We start from the raw sequence: 20706 nt of genomic DNA on the forward strand, positions 1-20706 counted from the left end.
GGAATTGAAAAAAAAAGCACGTCCGATTGGGCTCAGAATTAAAAGATAAAGAGTAAAAGACAAAAGTAGAACTTCATAAAGACGTTCAAAAACGTTGGCACTATACACATGCGGAGCAGGTTAGAGATTATGAAAGCAGTGGAATTCGAAAGGCTCAAAAAAAAAACACGGCACGATACAAATGCCTAACTTGCTCCCAGCTCTTAAAACAACAACAAGCAAAACATGCAGTTTGCCAGCAGCAGAAACCCAGCGGATGATCCGACTGCTTGTCCTTGCGTGCGTTCAGTCACCCTAACCTCCCCCTACACAACGCGAACGGCAGAGATACGAAGTGGCAAAAGGACGGCTTTTAAATGATCGACAGGCAGTGCAACAGCAGCAGAAAGACAGCGGATGATCCGACGGCTTCTCCTTAGCATGCGTTCAGCTGCACCCTCCCCTGACAAGGCGTGCAAGAAAAAGATTTAACCACGCCCAGGGCCGGAAGTAAAGGACAAGTATTGTTTTTACAACATTTCGCAAGACAAGGCAGTGAGACATCATTTAAAACAAGTCCACAGACATCTAACCTAGCAGTTGTTGGTTTGCTGTTGGCAGACACGCTTCATGTGCTCCTAGCTCTTAAAACGACGACAAGCGACAAGCAAAACACGCAGCTCGCCAGCAGATGATCCGACTGCTTCTCCTTAGCGTGTGTTCAGCCGCACCCCCTTCACAATGCGAGCAGCGTCATACGTCATGCAAGAAAGAGATGTAACCACGCCCGGGGCCGGAAATAAAGGACAAGTATTGTTCTTACAGAAGTTTTAAAGTAAAAGTGAAAATAATGCATATGTAACAATTCTCATGAAACTAACAATCTCTTTAAATTGTATATCCGGTAAACCAAACCTGGGGGTGGGTAAGCGAAGCCCCCTAGTTTGCTAAAAAAATAAAATTTTGTGTCAAATGCACAGTACATATAAATACATTACACCAATATCTACCTAAGCCATCAGTATTTGTAATTGCACTGTGATATGGACTTTGGGCCATACCCACTACTAAAGCTGATATCAACTGCCAGACAGTGTTCAGAAGGCAAACAGAATGTTAGGTTATATAGCGCCCTGATGTATGGAGTACAAATGCAAGGAGATTCCACACAACCTTTATAACGCACTGGTGAGGCCTCATCTGGAGTACTGGGTGTAGTGTTGGTCTCCAGGCTACAAAAAGGACATAACGGCGCTAGGAAAAAGTCCAGAGGAGAGCAACTAGGCTGATTCCAGGACTACAGAGGATAAGTTATGAGGAAAGGAAAGATTAAAAGAACTGAACATTTTCATTTTAAACAAAAGAAGATTAAGGGGTGACATGACTGAAGTGTTTAAAATTATGAAGAGAGTTCGCCCAGTGGATTGAGACTGTGACTTTAAAATGAGTTCATCAAGAACACGGGGATGCAGCTGGAAACTTAAGGGTAAATTTCGCACAAACATTAGGAAGTTTTTCTTTACACAGAGAACCTCAGACACATAGAATAAGTTACCAAGCACTGAGGTAGACATTAGGGACTTTCAAAACTGGACTTGATTTTGTTTTTTTTAATTTTTTTTATATAAGAATTAAGCAGATGGGACTTGCGTGCTTTGCTGGGCTGAACAGCCTGTTCTTCTCTAGATTGTTCTACTCAACTTGCAACTGACTTGAGCTGCAGACTGAAGGTTCGACCTCAAAGCCAGTAAGACGGTTTGCTTGTACCTTCTTTTTGGAAGGCCTGTTCATCTGCTAATTCACATTAGGTGAGAAGGCCTTGGACTCACCATCACATTAACTTCCATAGTCAACTGCACCAGGTTTAACAACTGTACTGTTTATATGAATCTTGTTCATATCACCATTATGGGATGTTCCAAGGTATTTATTGCATTAATATTTAATTCTACTTACACTACATTTTATATATACTGTGTACATTCTGTTAGTCAATTATGGCTTACCATTATTGTGAGCTTTAGTTGTTTCTTCTTTTTTAACATGGCATAGCAACTTTGGGAGACTTGCGTTATCTGCAGTGGTCCTTGATGGTGGATGGATCATTTCAGGTGTTTGCTACAATATCAGAAGTGGAGATGCTCATGTCCATTATGACCAAGTATTTAGATTATTAGGATGACTTAGCCATTAAACAAACAAGCTTGATGGACTCTCAAATGTGAAATAAGTCTTCATGTTTAAATAAATAAAAAGGTGACACAAACTTCCTGAGAAAATAAACTGCACTTCACGGGCATTTTTTGCTCTTTTTATGTTTATATTGTTTATATAGGAACTGTCTATACTAAACCAACAAGCGATACCGAATAAGACACCATGGGTTCGGTTTTCTGGATTAAAGCCAGTGGCACAATACATCACTTCTAGTTGGAGGAGATATCAAACTTGGTAAGTGCAGGTGCTGATCTTGCTTCCTGAAGATGTCAAATTACATGATTAGAAACTGAAGGAGATGATGAATTGCATGACTCCATGATGGCTTTTCAGCACAGTTCCACATTTTTAAAATATTGTGTGTTCGCCCCCTTTTTCTGACAGCCAATAAGATGCTGCCTGAAGAAACTGCTGCTGTACATATGCCTTCCAGGGACAGCGAGTTCAGCCACAATCTCTGCCCTTTTTCCCCAATTCTGTTGTGGTACAAAAAACACAAGATATCAGAAACACAAGACTTTCTTCTATTTGTGAGGTCCAAAACACGTTTCTGATTCCATGTCGATGCCATACACGCACTGCACCTCCGCTAAACACTCATTGGTTCACAGCTCTCACACACCATTATGAACAGGAAGTCCACCTGAAGCAAAGCATGTTTTGATCTGGCCAATACTTGGATGGAAGACCAACCAGGAAAGTTTGGGATGCTGCTGGAAGAGGTGCTGGTGAAGCCATTGGGTGCACTTACCCTGAGGTCTGTGAGTGGATCCCAATGCTCCAGGTGCAGTAAAAATGGTGCCATCCTTCTGACGAGACGTAAAACAGAAGTCATAGCTTTCAGTGGTCATAAAATATTCACTTTTTTTTGGAAAGAGTAGGGTGTACCCTGATGTCCTGGCTAAATTGCCCATTACAGCCTCATCCATTTTAGTCTCTTAACTGGTTACTCTTTCTCTCACCACTTCACCTCCAAAAAAGCAACAGGTGGCAAGTGTACTGGTGTGTGAATGCTACATATCAGTGGTGGTCCCTAGTGGCTCCCTACTGTCTATGTAATGTGCTTTGAGTAGGTTAGAAAAGTGCTATATAGGCCCTTAACCTGACTTGGTACATACATCAAAATGTCTTTTTTTTTTTCTTCCTTGTTTTAGCAACCATAACCCCTTCTTGCCTTTGGCTATCAGCACTGACCTGTCTGTCTGAGTGACTCTTCCATCTCTGTGACTTTACTCCTCTTCTTTCTCCTTCTTCAAATGTAAAATAAACAAGTGACCTGATAGAAACCAAAAGGTGTCTGAGAGGTTACTTGCCAACAACAACAATAATCATTTCAGAGATAAACTGAATACATCTTTGAATCCTTGACTAAGCAACATAAGCAGACAGAATAAAATAAGTAAACCCAAATGTTATCTTCCATTTTTGTTTTTCTTTTTTATTGGATAAATGGTTTTAGAAGGTAACAACAATAGTGTTTAAAATTACAATATCATTCATACACACCCACTGATAACCTTTCATTATACGTGTTTTCCATCATTTTTAATATCATAAAAACATCCATTCAGTTTTTTTTTATATATATTTTTTTTTTAACACTACCAGCATTTAAATGTGGAAGTAATAAGGATCTAGTTTTATAGGAAGTTTTTTTTTTTTCCATTTATATGTTTCATTTAGGTTCAACTTACTATAAAGAAAAACAAAAGGCCAAAAGCTACACCAGGTAGCCTTGAACCCAAAGTATCACCACAGCTCCTTCTGTTGTGACTCATTCCAACATAGTTTAATTTTTCAAAATATAAAACCACTAAAATAACTTAGAAACTAGATCCAAAATATTCTGAAAAGAATCAGCTTGAATATAAAAACAGTCATATATTTAATAATTTTATGTATTTTTATTTTTTTTATACAAAAAAAGTTCCAAACAAGGTTATTTTGTAGGTTTTATTTCCTCTCAGTGCGATTGTGTATAGCTACTGGGTTTTTCCTTTAATGACAATAAAAATAATGATCAACACATCTTTAAATATAAAGTATCAATGCTGGTTTTTAGGAAAAAAAAATAAAACAAACAAAAAAAAAAGACATTAAGAAACCCATAATTCTAAGAGGCACACTATGGGGTTTTCTTTGTATATATATTTATATATAAAAAAAGAAAAAAGTAAAATAATTAAAAAATAAAAATAATCTAACAAATAAAACAGAATGCAACTTTTATTTAACTGCATGAAGCCAAGCATGATTTCGCCTGACTTTTAAAAAATTCTCTTCAGGTTGCTAGCAAAAAACAGTTGAAAATTGTACAAAATAACTCAATTTAAAGAAAAGTAAAACTTCTACTGTTTGACCCTGCAGGGCGTTTTGGAAGGACAGGAGGGCAGACTTGAAGAGCAGCATTTGGACATGGCTGGAGGCATCTTTGGTTCGATCTAACATGCAAAGGTATTGTAGCCTATATGCTCCAGACAAACCTGTCGAAGGGAACTTTAGGAATGTCAGTGTGAACCCTTTATTCTTTAAGGTTACGTAAACATTTCTTTTCTGCAGAAACTGCTTAAGCAAAAGATTGATGCATTTTTACAGAGCAGAAATTGCGCAGCAGTCTACATTTTCGATAAGACTAAAAGTCGCTCTGGGCTGACGGCAGGCCTGGGACGGCCTGTGTGGGGCTTACAGCATAAACCCAACTCATTTCTGGGAATGATTTCATGCACTTGCTGTTTCGATGAGGAATTCTATCCAGTTTAGGAAACCATTTTAAAGTCAGTTTTTAGGTATACCCCAACTCCAATGCAAATGGCAGGCTCACTACCATTCCAACTCTGTAAATGTAGAAAAACAACAAGGCACCATGCAAGAACGCATCAGCTAAGATCCCACAAGGGGCAGTCTGAAACTGTTCTGCTGCCATAATCAGCCGGAGCTGGAATTGCATATAGTAGCTTTACGCTCCTCCACTGACTAAAGAATTCTGCTTTGCACGTGGAAGTTTTGACAAGACAGCTGGTAACTGTTGTGTAGGTTTGAACGATACCTCAATCAGTACCTCAAGTCTCCTGATTTCATCTCATTCCCACTCATGTGCTTTGCATGGTTGTCTGAAGGTCAGGTGGAAAAATGAAAAAGGGGAAGAAAAAAAAAAACCAAAATTCCCTCACACAAAACCTGCATGCTCCCTTATTTTGTAGTCAGCTTTAGTTAGAGCTAAACATAAAAGTAAGAACACACTCGTTTGCTGCTATCCACAGTAGACAACTGGAAACTATGCCATTTCCCCCAGGCCATGGAGGGGAAGAACTGCTTTCCTTGTCCTTTCAAACCTGCAGGATTTTTTTCTGTCATTTTTTTTTTCTCACACGATCATTGTTACACTGGTAAGAAACACCTGTAAAACAGATCTGCATATATCAAGGATTTTTTTTGATATGATTAATGAGTCCGCATGACCAGTCATGTGGGTCCCCCTCCCCACGCCCAACAGGAGGTCTATAGCACCATATAATTGTTTTCTATAATTTTTAGCAGAAGGATGAGTATCCCGAGGCAAAACCAAAAAAAGTATACAATTTGCTTTTAAAGGAATTAACCAAATACTAGTTATTTGATTTTTGCAGCAGACAAAATTGACTTTGTGCTAATTTTTGAAACCAAAACAGACCTATGCGGGAGTGCTTTGTGACCATGAAAAACACAGTCTTTAAAGTCACCGTGTTTGGTACAAATCAAGTTATTAGACGTCAAAAGCATTCAGCATAGCCCTTCTGGCCTCAAATGTATTTATTATTTCATGTTATATGAAAGATTAAGGCAAAACAACAGGTCCAAATTCAACTCTAGGATTGCTGTGGATGGAATCCCAAAAGCCCTTACTACTTAAAAGTCACTCTTTTGTTTGGAGGTGAATAAGCCAAGTGCAGAGTGGTAAACATTTTAGGTGAGAATCTAATATGAGGACTGCCCTTTTGATAAAATCATTGTTCTCTATGAATAGATTATTACTTCAAGTCTTCATCATTTGTTGTTAAGATGTTACAATGTTGACCTGACATATTCACCCCAAACCTAAATTCATGTGACACATCAGTAACTGTTAAAAGCATTCTAGTTCTCTCTCTTGCCATATCTGGGTCACTGTGCCACTTGGTCTCTGGCTGACTTTCACTGGGAAAGTTTGTCATGGCACACCTAATAGCTTACAGTGTGACAAGGATGTTCAAGGTAGCAGGACCACATTTTATTATTAGTGTTCATGTGGAAAAAAGTAAAAAAAAAAAAACAAAAAAAAAACAGTACATAGATGATCCAGTTTTCTCCAGTGATGTCAATAATGTTCATCAAGTGTGTGTAGACGCTATCAAATGTCCTTAGCTTCTAGCATTCCAGCTTAAACACCTGGCAGTCATTGAGGGAAAAAGGTTGTTGTACGTATGTGCATAAAGACCTGAAACTTAAATGGGTTTAAAACGCAGAACTAATTCAAACTGAATAACTATTAGCTTTCTAGTAAATGCCCGTCTGCAAATTCAGTGACACAACTTAGTAAATCCTATGGTCCCAGATTTGGATGCCTAGTCTGGTTGGTCACAATGTGGAAATAAATTTAAAATAAAACAAAGAACAAGATATTTGTTTTTAAAAAGGTGAGGGGGGATAAGACACTCACAGCCAACTCATGCTAACCATAAACAGCAAAATCAAAAAAAGTGCTGGAAGCTCACACTTGTTTTGACAAATTCTGCATAACACAAAGAAATGTGTTGTTACATTGGTATTAGTAAAAGTATATCAGGATATTAAAAAGAAAAAAAATGAACGGAAATGATTACTATTTTCCCCCTCAAATATGATGTGGTGGGGCGAAAAAAGAAGGAATAACGGTCACGTCATGTTTAAAATGTGACAAGATGGTATGAAGTGTTCAAGCACTGGTGTTTTGAAGAAAAATGTTTAACTTGGATAATCCAACCTATGACAGACGGGCTTGTTAATTTGCTCTCCCGTAACATTATTTCTTGTTGGCAACCCTAAATGAAGACAGCATTTAGCTTGAGTCATGCCATCTGGGTGAGATTTTTTTTCTCCTTCATGATAAATGAGGTACAGTGGGCAAACCTAGCACACAAAAACCAGACATTTACAATACGCTCCTAATTACACAGTAAGAGGAAATCAAATTTTAAATTGCAAAAACACACAAGAAAACAAGGCAAACTACATTGTTCTGCTAGGAGATTGCATATAGTATGGAAGAAGGGTTAAAATTCCATGTGGTCAAGAAATAAGATTAAATGAGAGATCCTAACTAATACTTTCTAGCCTAAACTTACACACTAAAAACAAGTATTTTAACCTTATTCAACTTTCTTCCATCCACAGACATAATAACCTGATTCGGATTATATTTTTTTTTGTCTTTCCATGAAAGGGGATTATATATGCTGCAAAAACTCAGTACTTAAAATAAAAATAAAAAAAAAAAGCAGCAACTTTTTTTTCCATAATATATATGTCTGCGTTGCATCCGTTGCCATGCCGAGGTGCTGTAACTCATGCATGGCAACGGAAACAATCATCATAAAATTGTACAATAGTACAGATAACTAGACCAGGTAGGGGCAGGTTCTCCTGGAAAGAGGTCCGCGGAGAGGTCCAGTGATTGGTCATGCGGCTCACTGTCAGGAATAATGGTTGTAGGGTGGGAGAGGGTGCCCGATGCCATTCTGGTAGAGATGGTGGGGTTGGCGGTGTCCAAGATAATCAGAGTAGCTCATTGTCATCTTTTCGCTACGATATCTATAAAAAGAAACACAAAGGAAGGCATTATGTTAAGACTTTGTAGTATATTTTAAAGAATAACAAAATGAGCAGCATTAGTGGCAAACAGACAAGTTAAAGAGGGTATAAGGAAACCATTCCTTTAAAGCAAACCTCTCCAAAGCAAAAAATCTATTTTGCCTTCTGTTTGTACTTTCTGATATGATTAGCACTGACTATGATTCAACTAAAGCTGTTGTACAAGAGCGGCCAAAAAGACTGTCACTAAACAAATAACAGTACAATGATTTAAATGAATAAAAGAGAACTTGAACAATCACTCTCAAACCAAACTATTGTAACTCAAATTAAAATTGACTTTGTAAAATACACAACTGTATATAAAACACACACACAGTAAAACTAGAAAAATTGTAAACCCAATTTTGAACATTAAACTCCTGTATATTCTCCAGTGTATACCTCAAGTATCTGAATATGAATGAATGAATGCCTTTTATTGTCACTATACACATGTACAATGAGATTAAAAGCAGCTCATTCAGTGCAGACATATGTAGTACACAACAAGTAAATAAACAAATGGTGCAAAAAGTTGCAAAAAAAGTTCTGCAACGCTATATACAAATGGGAAGAATAATAACTAAACCGAATTATTGCACATTATTTAAATACTGGAAAGAATAAATAACTATTGCACTGTTGGGTTATTGCACATAATTTAAATATTGCACAATACAGTGTGTAGTCCGTGCATGTGTGAGTTTAGAATGGTTATGGCTTTTGGGAAAAAACTGTTCTTGAGTCTGTTTGTCTTTGTTGTGATGCACCTGTAGCGCCTCCCTGAGGGCAGCAGGTCAAACAGATCAGAGCCAGGGTGGGAGCTGTCCTTGATGATGTTTTTTACTCTGCTGAGGCAGCGGGAGGTGCAAATATCCATCAAGGAGGGGAGAGGGCAGCCAATGATCTTCTGTGCTGCCTTTACTACTCGCTGAAGCCTCTCCCTGTCTGCCATGGTGCAGCTACCGTACCATGCTGTGATACAATACGTCAGCAGGCTCTCAATGGACGAGCAGTAGAAGGTCAGTAGCAGGTTGGAGTCTAGGTTGTGCTTTCTGAGGACCCTCAGGAAGTGTAACTGCTGCTGAGCCCTTTTGATGACTGCTGTGATGTTGTCTGTCCAGGATATGTCAGCAGAGATAAGGACGCCAAGAAACCGGAAGGTGTGGACTTACTCTCCACACACTCGCCGTTGATGTAAAGGGGGGCTAGGTCGGTGCTGTGCCTCCTGAAGTCGACAATGATCTCCTTGGTTTTTCTGGTGTTCAGAGCCAGATTGTTTTTTGAACACCAGGCTGCCAACTTCAGGACCTCCTCTCTGTAAGCTGCCTCATCTCCCTTTGAGATGAGTCCGACCACTGTGGTGTCATCAGCAAACTTGACAATGAGGTTGTTGTTGTGGGCCAGACTGCAGACGTGAGTGTAGAGGCAGTACAGAAGGGGGCTCAGCACACAGCCTTGTGGGGTGCCGGTGTTCAGTGTGTGAATGGAGGATTGGTGGGGTCCGAGTCTCAGTCTGGAGCTGGTTAGTAAGAAAGTCTTTTATCCAGACACATGTGAGAGGGGGGAGGCCAAGAGTGACCAGTTTGGTGATGAGAATGTCAGGAATTATTGTATTAAAAGCTGAGCTGTAATCCACAAACAGCATCCGGACGTAGCTCTGCTGCTACTCCAGATGGCTCAGCACAGAGTGGAGAGCTACAGTAATGGCGTCCTCTGTGGATCGGTTTGTGCGATATGCGAATTGGTAGGGATCGAAGTCTTGGAGGAGATAGTCCTTGATGTGCTGCAGAACCAGTCTCTTGAAGCACTTCATGATGGAGTGAGGGCCACAGGGCGATAATCATTTAGGCTGGTGATGGGAGAGTTCTTCGGCACTGGAATGATTGTGGCTGATTTTAGGTAGGATGTAATGACTGCCTGGGCTAGGGAGAGGTTGAAGATTTTGATAAAGGTAAAGGTGAGCGGGGTGGGCACACACTCTGAGCACCCTACCAGGCACTCCATCTGGACCGGCAGCCTCCTTGGGGTTCACTACCAGGAGCACCCATATGACATCGTGCTCCTTTACAGTGAGTGGAGAAGTGCAGGAAGGGTGGGAGCAGGGCTGTGCTGCTGTTGTGATCATTCAAAGTGAGCAAAGAAGCAGTTTAGCTCCTCTGCTAGTGACGCACTCAGATCTCCTATTGTTGCATCATAGCCTCTGTAGTTTGTGATGTTTTGTATTCCCTGCCACACCTCCCGTGTATTGTGGCTGGACAGGTGGGACTCAATGCTCCTTTTATGGACCATCTTGGCTTTTTTAATTCCGCTTTTCAGAGCGGCTCGGGGAGCCCTGTATAGAGCTCTGTCACCTGACTTGAAGGCAGCGTCACGGTCTCTGAGAAGTTTACGGAACTGGCTGGTCATCCAGGTTTTCTGGTTTGGGAAAACCCAAATGTTTTTGTCCACAGTCACATTCCCAATGCAGAACTTGTCCAGTACACTTCCTGTAAATGTTTCTATGAAGGATAGGTAGGCAAAGGTCAAGTATGGGGTAAACATTTCCTAAACCCCGGGGCTCTGTTAAAAAATTCAGGGCATTTAATCTGAAAAATGCAAGAGAAGTGTGTGAAACCTGGTAGCTTAACAATGGAGAATCAAGGCTGAGATCAACTGGAGTCAATAGACCTGCCCAACTGTACTTCATGACTCAGCATATGTAACATCTATGTGGACACACTGGGTTGTAAGGAACTCATTTTCTTGAACTTAATTTGCGTTCATTTTATTCTTTATTTTGGAAGGGTACTTTCTCTTTAACAGTTTATACCAGTATTCCATTTGTTCGATTCATCATTCAGCTAACTTATGACCCAGATTCTAATTTTAAAATTACTTAAGATGAAACACAAATGTTTCTCAAGACATTTCTGTGTTAACCATAATCATAATGACTCATAAATAACACTTGTTATTGTAGCCTGCATATAATCTAAATAAATCAATCAGAAAAGGGTACACAGAGAAATTAGCACTTAAAACAGATTAGGCTGCCAATAAGTTAACACTCAAAGTAGGGAAAACATTGCAATCACAATACAACTATTAAGCAAACCAGCACATGTAGGCTAACACATGTGCACTCCTACACTTAACATTCATTGGCTAACTAGCTACATTAGGCTCACCCCATTTGGTAACAAAGTATCCATTTCCCTCTGTATCATAGAGGAGCTCCAAATCCAAGCCTTCCCTCACTGCCGCCATACCACCACCTCTTCTGCCCAACCGGAATAAAAGCAAAACCACCACGCAAAAGAACAGCATCAATTAACTAGAAAAGCTTGAAGAATAAAGACTTGCAATTTCACAACTGACCAGAAGAGGGACAAACATTACCATTCATTAACCTTTTTTTGTTTTAGTTTTTTTCTTGTGTTTCATGCATTAAACAGAGATCTCCTGGCTGGAGCCACAAACCAAGTGGGGGCTGGGTGGTCTTGGAACCCCAGCAGATTTTTTTTTTTTTTCTCCACCCTTCTGGAGCTTTACTTGTTTTATCAGTCCTCAAGGCCATCAGACCTTATTTTATTATTTGTTATTTAGTATTGCCTAATCTTATTGTTATACATTTCTTTTTTCATCTTGTAAAGCACTTTGAGCTACATAATTTTTATGAAAACGTGCTATATAAATAAATGTTGTTGTTGTTAATTTAGTGAATTGCATTCTCTGATGAGTCCAACTAACAGCAACATAAAGAAGTTTCATAGAAGCGCCACCTCATCCATAAGCATATTTTCAAATTGCTTAGGTTCTGCCAAAGCACAACCTTACTGTATTGGAACGGACCTCATAATACAGTCAAACACTACTGTGAGCAGCATGTTAGTTACTGCAGCTCTCATGAGCAGTGGATGTGAGGATAAGTGTGTGAAACACTGATACAGTAATCCCTCGCTATATCGCGCTTCGACTTTCGCAGCTTCACTCTATCGCTGATTTTATATGTAAGCATATCTAAATATATAACGCAAATTTTTCGCTGCTTCACGGGTTTCTGCGGACAATGGGTCTTTTTACTTCCTGTACATGCTACCTCAGTTGGTTTGCCCAGTTGATTTCATACAAAGGACTCTATTGGCAGATGGCTGAGAAGCTACCCAATCAGAGAACGCAGTCAAGTTCCTGTGTGCTGATTGGCTCAGTGACGGAGCGCCGAATTTGATTCCGCTGCGTTAACCAGGAAGTCTCGTCTCGCTCATTCGGTATCAATGTGTTTCACTGCGTAAAAAGTTAACTTTTGTGCTCTTTTGTGTTTATCTTTGTGCACAGTCATGCCCCTTGTTATGGCTCCAAAACAATCTGCTCCTGCTACTGCTTCAGGGGCCGTGCCCAAACGCCAATGGAAGATGCTAACGATTGCCGAAAGGGTAAAAGTTTTGGATATGTTGAAGAAAGGGAACAGCTACACTGCTGCAGAACACCATTACGGCATCAATGAGTACACAATTCTTTTTATTTAAAAAGGAGGAAAAGAATATAAGATCTACAGCCGCAGTGTCCTTTAACCAGGGAGCAAAATGAGTTGTAAGTGGATATAATAAGGCGGTAGTCTGGATGGAATCTGCTTTAGGGATTTGGATTGAAGACTGCCAGAAGAAGAACAGCGGCAATGCTACACAGTCACCTGAAGAGGCTGCTTTAGAAGAGCTGTAACGCTCTCCTTTGTTGTGCATTAAAACTAAACTCATCGTTATCAGACAAGTCGTTGTGTCATTGTTGGTGAGCAATCATAATTAATTTTCTACGTACAGTACTTAGTGCACGTACTTATGTATAGTGTCACTGTACACAAATTTTACTGTATACAATTTTTCTTGCATTGTACATATTTATTGTTGGTGGCCTGTCTGTCGTAATGGCTGTAACATGTGAGATATCGGAGACACTCGATATCTTTAAAATAATATTTAGGTGTTACTGTATATAAACAGTGTGTTTACATACATAATTTCAACGAATCTTACAACAGCAACATTTATTTATATAGCACATTTTCATACAAACAGTAGCTCAAAGTGCTTTACATAATAAAGAATAGAAAAATAAAAGACACAATAAGAAAATAATATAAGTCAACATTAATTAACATAGAATAAGAGTAAGGTCCAATAGCCAGGGTGGACAGAAAAAACAAAAAAAACCTCCAGACGGCTGGAGAAAAAAAAATCTGTAGGGATTCTAGACCATTAGACTGCCCAGTCCTAATATTACCTAACCTTACCTAATATCTAATCTAATACAAAGGGTTTATGCTGTATAACTATGTGAGAAATGTTTATAATAGTGTGGGAGAGTTTATAAGGGCTTAAAATATATAAAAATATATGAACATATGGTTTTTACTTCACGGATTTTCACCTTTCGAGGGGGGTTCTGGAACACAACCCCCACGATCGAGGAGGGATTACTGTACACGTAGGACTGATACTGAATGCAGGAGAAAGGGTAGATTACAGTAACGAGAAATAATGCAGCTGTGGATTTTGCAGCAGCAGTACAGTACTTTAGTATGGTGGAGAGAAAAAGCGGCCACATTCCCAGTGCTTGTTTTTCTGGTTAAATAAAATGTCTGTATCTGCTGTATCTGTACATAGTGATTGAGTGTGTTCAGCTGCAAGGAATATTGCATACAGAGTGTCAATACTCATTTTTCTAAAAAGGAAATATAACATTATACATTTTTCATAGATCCAGTCAGCATCCGTAGTTAATGGATCAGCAAGGCATTCAAGCAGGAAATAAAAGGGCAGTCATTATTGAAGCAATGTTTGATGTTAACTCAGAAAAAGATTAAATTAATGGCTTTGCACTTGAGTAACTATATATTATAGGTTTAAAAGGGTTTTTACTGTAACATGTACAGTAGGATCCTTATTTGCGTGTGCAAATCAACATGCAACACATCTTACTGCTTACTGCAGTGTAAATATTTTATGTTAATATATACTAGTCTATACTAATAAAAGGCAAAGTCCTCACTGACTGACTGACTCACTCACTCATCACTAATTCTCCAACTTCCCGTGTAGGTAGAAGGCTGAAATTTGGCAGGCTCATTCCTTACGGCTTACTTACAAAAGCTGGGCAGGTTTCATTTCGAAATTCTACACGTAATGGTCATAACTGGAACTTATTTTCATCAATATACTGTAATAGACTGCAGGTCGATGGCCGTGGGAGTCGAAGTTGCGTGTTGCATCATCACGCCTCCTATGTAAGTACGTAGAGAACAAGGAAGAGCTCCAAAGAGCGCTGAACAAAAAACGCATTTCACAATTGAGAAGGCAGCAAAAGATTATGAAGCGAGTGACGCATACAAGCATATTCATAAGTGCAGCTACTGTGGAAACACAGCACAGTGTGAACCGTAAGTTTAAATTAAGTGTATAGACACACTCCCGCTGCCGTTTGTCATGCCTACGACAAATACGGTATTCGCGAGATACAAGTTTAACGAGAAGACACGAGGTATAAACGAGACTTGGGATCACTTTGTAACGGAGTTAAAATTGCTGTTGCAAGAAACTTTTAAGTGCCGGGTCTTAGCTAATATTAAATAAAGCCGTGGACATCACGAGATAGCACGAGCACAGCTGAGAAGCTTCCGATGCATGTAGTCTGAGCGGCTCACGTCAACTGACTTTGCAGGACTGGAAAAGATTAAATTAAGTTCCTACACACGCTACTGCTAAATATTCGCAGACAAATGCACAACTTAATACCGGGAATGCCTGTTGAACATCTTACATTCACGAGTACCGATTTGAAGACTTCGATGAATGAAACCTGTTATCTTTACAACGGTTGACAAACATGGAATATAACTTGAACACAACACATCGTCCAAATACGAACCTGATTGAAAGAAATAATGATAATCAAATACTTGATGACAGCAAGCAACACTCATAACGGTCACAAAACTATTACACTGAAAATCATGTTACGTTATTTTTAAAATGTTTCCTTTTCTTAGCACAAGCACAGCTGAGAAGCTTCGATGCATGTACTCCATAACACTTTAAAAAAAATAACGCATTTAATCACACTTTGCATTCCAAGCAAAGGGGAATTTTAGTCAATGCATGATTTCCTGGTACATCGATTACATTGATGCACACATCAGAGCTACAAAAATGTAAGAGTCGTAAGAAAGCGCGTTGCTAGGACTGATCGGAGGCAAATTTCATTTCAAAAGACTACCCGACGGAAGCCTTGATAAAAGCGTGGTTTTGTGCAAACTGTGCAAAAAGGAGTTTGCATACTACCGAAGCACTTCAACCTTACGGTACCATCTAAATGCAAAACATGTTACAGCGAGCACAGAAACTGTGTATGCTGTTAGCACTAGCAGTAAAAGTTTGAGTACCAACAAAAGGTGTCAGCAACCCACACCTGATGAAATGACTGGCTTCAGGACCAAAATTAGTAAGTCAACATCGGTCAAACTTACAAATTCTCTCGCAAAATGGATTGCTTTGGACTGTAGACCACTAACAGTGGTGGAACATAGGGGGTTAGAAAATGTGCTACAGTTAGCGTCAGGTGATCCAACTTTCCAACTGCCGTGCCGAAAGACTATTTCAAGTAAAATTCAACAGCTTTATGACACTGAAAAGCAAGCAAAATTAGATGCATTACAGAAAGCGGACTTTGTGGCTCTTACTGGGGATCATTGGACTTCCGTGACTGTTAGTAATTCTAATTACATCTAATTACAAAATGTTCAATGATCACACTGTTTTAGCCTAATGTGCAAAATAATTTTGGCTAAGGTTACTCAGAGTTTAAAGGTTAAGCTGGTCAAATTACCTTTTATGTTTCTGCCTTATTTGTTTAAGAAGAAAACCTGCACTTTATGTTGAAATTTTTGTTATTATTATTTAAAGACAATACCATACTGAAAATGTACTTAAAGTACTTAAAATACCACTTTATTTTTAAGTCTGCCCAATTTTAGCCAGGGATGATATTTTTGTTTCTGTTTTGAAATGAAATGCAGTTTAAATGCATTTTTTTTTCAGAAATTAAAAGAGCTTGAGTTTACAATATTCATGTCCATGTCTATTATTTGATTCTGTCACGACTAAAACCCTTTTAAATTAAAAAAAAAAAAAAAAGCATTATGTGTGTATATATATATATATATATATATATATATATATATATATATATATATATGCCAGCAACACTCATGACAATGACAAAACAATTATATTGCCAATCATGTTACATTATTATTAAAATGTTTCCTTTTCTTTTTCATTACTTCTTTAACACACTACTTCTCCGCTGCGAAGCGTGGGTATTTTGCTAGTATTTTAATAAAAGAAAGAGCTTACAAAAACATATGGTCAAATGTTTGTATTTGTGCACTGATTTGAAGTTATTTTTTTAATTTATGAGTGTCTCTTAATAAGGTAAGCCTGATTCAAAACATGAATTGCAATGTTCAATGCCTAATTCTGAGTCAAACAGGTGATGAATTAAACAAACTTTAGTGAAGATATCTGGGTCTAAAATAAGCTGTAAAGATAGCAATACAAAAATCAAGTATGTATAAATGGAGTCAGAAAAGGAAAGATGCATGAAAAATATATTTCCCATAGGTAAAGCACGCCCTGTTGTACGGTATTCATAGGAGAATATCATCATTTCTCAGTTCTCCATTCATAATGCATCAACAACATTCACAACATGTCCTTAGTCAGCCACCCCTTTATTTCCTTATCAAGACCAACTTGGCATTTGCATTATTATTTACTCCTCACTTTATTTCAAACTGTGCATCAATCCAAAACTATTGTCACTCAAACAATGCATTTGGGAATGTGTTTTGTTAGTACAGACTGCAATGCGTGTATCATTAATTCTTCCTGTCATTTCTAACTCACCACCAGACAAACTTTTAACATTTCCCATTCGCCCCTACTGTGTCTGTTGACAGGCCATGCTTATAAAGTCAGGAACAGGAGATAATTATGTCTCATCATTCGAGGCGCTGAGTCATTATTTAAGTAATGCATGTTATCAGTATATGCATAACAAAATCTATTCCAATAGATGTGTGCCACAAATTGTAGCACTGCTGTAAGCAGTTACCATGCCAAATGCTCTGTCAACATTTAAGTTGTTCAGGTTCATTTGGATTTTCACAATGTTATTACGAAGAAGAACTTCGTATGAAACCTAAAATTTGTAAGCAGTGTCAAATTAAAATCAAATACTCCAAAAAAAGTTAATACTAGTATGGTCTCGTCAGCTGCAGCTAGCAGGACTGGAAAAATGACAGAAAGGAAGCTCAAAACCACCACTGAAATCTCTCATCATATTCCATCTTCTGTAGAGACTCTGTCTGCTCCTGTCCTGACTGGATTAAAGCTCATCTATGTGAGAGCTGGAAGCTCTGAAAGCAAAACAAAAGGAAGCAAACAGCCTTAAAACAAAAGTGGGGCATTACAAATCTAAATGTTCTGATGTCAGTTATTGCTTGACAGCTCTACTATGAACCTAACAGCTCATCTAACTACTTACTTATGCAGCATAAAGGACAGATTATGAATCTGTGTCTATTCATGGTACGGTAACCAAATATTCCTAGTCTGACTCTGAAAAATGTGGAGATATTAAAATTAATTTCTCCTATTTAAAGAAATATAAAGCAAGATGGTACGAGTCTAGGGTTGCTCTGATAAGGTGTAATAGACCAATTATTTTTACAACTATTACAATTCTAAACGGAGGTGATAAAGCAAACCCACCCAAAACTGCAATATATCACAAAATCAAATCACCATATTCTCTTATGACTCAGGTACCAAGATATCATATTGTGTTGTCCCTAGCAATTCCCACCTGTATGATCAGGGAGCTACAGTAGCCTATTTATCTGACATTTAGTAAGGATCTTGCATCATTTCACATTTAAAAAGAAGATGACTATACTTTCTACACTGTTATTGGTACTAGCTAGCTAGCAAATGTCAACATCTGAGACTGCAGCAGTGTGCTGTAATTAATTTCTTGAACAGAAGGAGATTTCTATTATTTACTGATCTAGCATAATCCAATTCTCTTTTGCCACTTTAGGCATACTCCAATAGAACTTAAAAAGATCTTGTAAGGAGCCTTTTTCTCTGCTAAAAGAACTGCAGTGATGGTGTTTTCATAAAAAGATATTTTATCTCCCTTGGTGTTTTTCTTGCAACTTTGTTGAAGTAGTTTCCATAATAGGAGCTGGTTCACAGAACAGATGAAGGTGTAAATCACAAAGTGTCCTATACAGAAAACAATTGATTCACTGTCACACCTGTGCCTATTCACTGTAAAACGTCTATCCTTTTTCAAAGTGTTATGAAAGAAGAAAAAAAACAAAAAAAAAAAAAAACAAGAATGACTTTTAATGGACAAATATTACAACATTGCATATTTGATAAATTTTGTAATACCCCCTTGGCCTCACAAAAGTATCTGTATTTGGCAGAAACCACAAGCTGAATGGTTCTGTTAGACAAGGGTTTAATTAAACCAGACATCCATAAAGACATCATTGAGCATCTCATTTGCAGATTAGTTGTAGTCCCAAAGGTTTCTTCACTAGCCACCCTAAACATGCCAATCCCAGCTCAATAAGAACCATACAGAGAAAAAAAGACCTATAATCAGTGGAAGGTACTAATTGATAATTGCACCTAATTAAAATGAAGAGAAGAGCACACAGAGCCTTCTGATTAGGCAACTAAACAATTATAGTTTCAAACAGACAAGTCTGGCAGTATTCAAAGTCAGGCACTTAAGTAAAACTTGTTTGATTTTTTTTTTTATATGTAATACTGAAATATGATGTGTATGTATAAAGTCTATATATTCCTAATGCTTTTTACATGCATCTTTCTATCCATAATCAAACTAATTTATTCTGCTGAGGGCTGTGATGGTGAAGGCCTGCTCTGGCAGCACTGAGTACAAGATACACTCAGGTCCCATAGGTATTTGGACAGTGACACAATTTTCATAATTTTGGCTCTACACCACCACAATGGATTTTAAATAAAGCAATCATTATACAATTGAAGTGTAGACCAAAACTACTGTATGAGCCATTTAGTATTGACAAGATGTTTTCATACATGGTCCCCCTATTTTCAGAGGCTCAAAAGTATTTGGACATTTGACTGACAAGCTGTTCCATAGCCAGGTGGGAGCAGTTCCCACATTATTTTATTAACTGTTAAGCAGGTAAAATGTCTCAAATTGATTAGAAGTGTGGAATTTGCATTTAGAAGCTGTCACTGTGAACTGTCAATATGAGGTCCAAAGAGCTGTCCATGCAAGTAAAAACAATCCATTGTTAGGCAGAGAAAACAAAACAAACCCATTAGAAAGACAGCAGAAACACCAGGAGTGGTCAAATCAACCATCTGGAACATTCTTAAAAAGAAGGAATTCACTTGTTAGCTAAGCAACTCCAAAAGGCCTGAACAATCATGGAAGACAACTAGGCTGGAAGGCCGCAGATTTTTTTTCCTTGGTGAAGAAAAATCCCTTCACAACATTTAGCCAAAAGAACACCACTCTGCAGGAGGTAGACCAATCATTGCCAAAGTCTACAATCAAGAGAAAACTTAAAGAAAGTAAATATAGAGGGTTTAGCAGAAAGTGCAAACCACTGGTAAACTTCAAGCATAGGAAGGACAGATTAGACTTTGCTAGAAAACATTTTTTAAAACCTGTCCAGTTCTGGAAAAATTTTTTTGGACAAAGGAATCTTTGAGCAAAATATACCACAAAGATGGAATTAGAAGAGTACAGAGAAGAAACAGGTCATGATCCGATGAACACCACATCATCTGTGAAACATGGTTGAGGCAGATTTAGGGCATAATCATGCATGGCTGCAAAGGGAAGTCAGTCACTAGTGTTTATTGATTATATGATTTCTGGCAGAAGTAACAGAATGAATTCTGAAAAGCAGCAGAACTGATAGGATGATGCTTCACAGTACAGATGGACAATGAGCCAAAACATACAGTGGGATGCAAAAGTTTGGGCAACCTTGTTAATAATCATTATTTTCCTGTATAAATCGTTGGTTGTTACGATACAAAATGTCAGTTAAATATATCATATAGGAGACACACACAGTGATATTTGAGAAGTGAAATGAAGTTTATTTGATTTACAGAAAGTGTGCAATAATTGTTCAAACAAAATCAGGCAGGTGCATAAATTTGGGCACTGTTGTCATTTTATTGATTCCAAAACTTTTAGAACTAATTATTGGAACTCAAATTGGCTTGGTAAGCTCAGTGACCCCTGACCTACATACACAGGTGAATCCTATAATGAGAAAGGAGTATTTAAGGGGGTCAATTGTAAGTTTCCCTCCTCCTTTAATTTTCTCTGAAGAGTAGCAACATGGGGGTCACAAAACAACTCTCAAATGACCTGAAGACAAAGATTGTTCACCATCACGGTTTAGGGGAAGGGTACAGAAAGCTGTCCCAAAGATTTAAGCTGTCTGTTTCCACAGTTAGGAACATATTGAGGAAATGGAAGACCACAGGCTCAGTTCAAGTTAAGGCTCAAGTGGCAGACCAAGAAAGATTTCGGATA

At 38.3% G+C, this 20706-nt stretch overlaps 1 protein-coding gene across 2 annotated transcripts in view; it reads right to left on the reverse strand.

Annotated features, from left to right (window-relative positions):
- Positions 1–4076: 4076 nt before the first annotated feature.
- ammecr1 (AMMECR nuclear protein 1) overlaps positions 4077–20706 on the reverse strand; it is a 146136-nt gene continuing 129506 nt past the window's right edge. For both annotated transcript variants that reach the window (XM_039766530.1, XM_039766531.1), the window contains one exon: positions 4077–8001. In XM_039766530.1, coding sequence (XP_039622464.1) covers positions 7884–8001 — 118 coding nt within the window. In that variant the 3' untranslated portion in view covers positions 4077–7883. The remainder of the gene's footprint in view (positions 8002–20706) is intronic.

This window comes from Polypterus senegalus, chromosome 10 (genome assembly GCF_016835505.1).
Source record: "Polypterus senegalus isolate Bchr_013 chromosome 10, ASM1683550v1, whole genome shotgun sequence".
NCBI classification, from domain to species: domain Eukaryota; kingdom Metazoa; phylum Chordata; class Cladistia; order Polypteriformes; family Polypteridae; genus Polypterus; species Polypterus senegalus.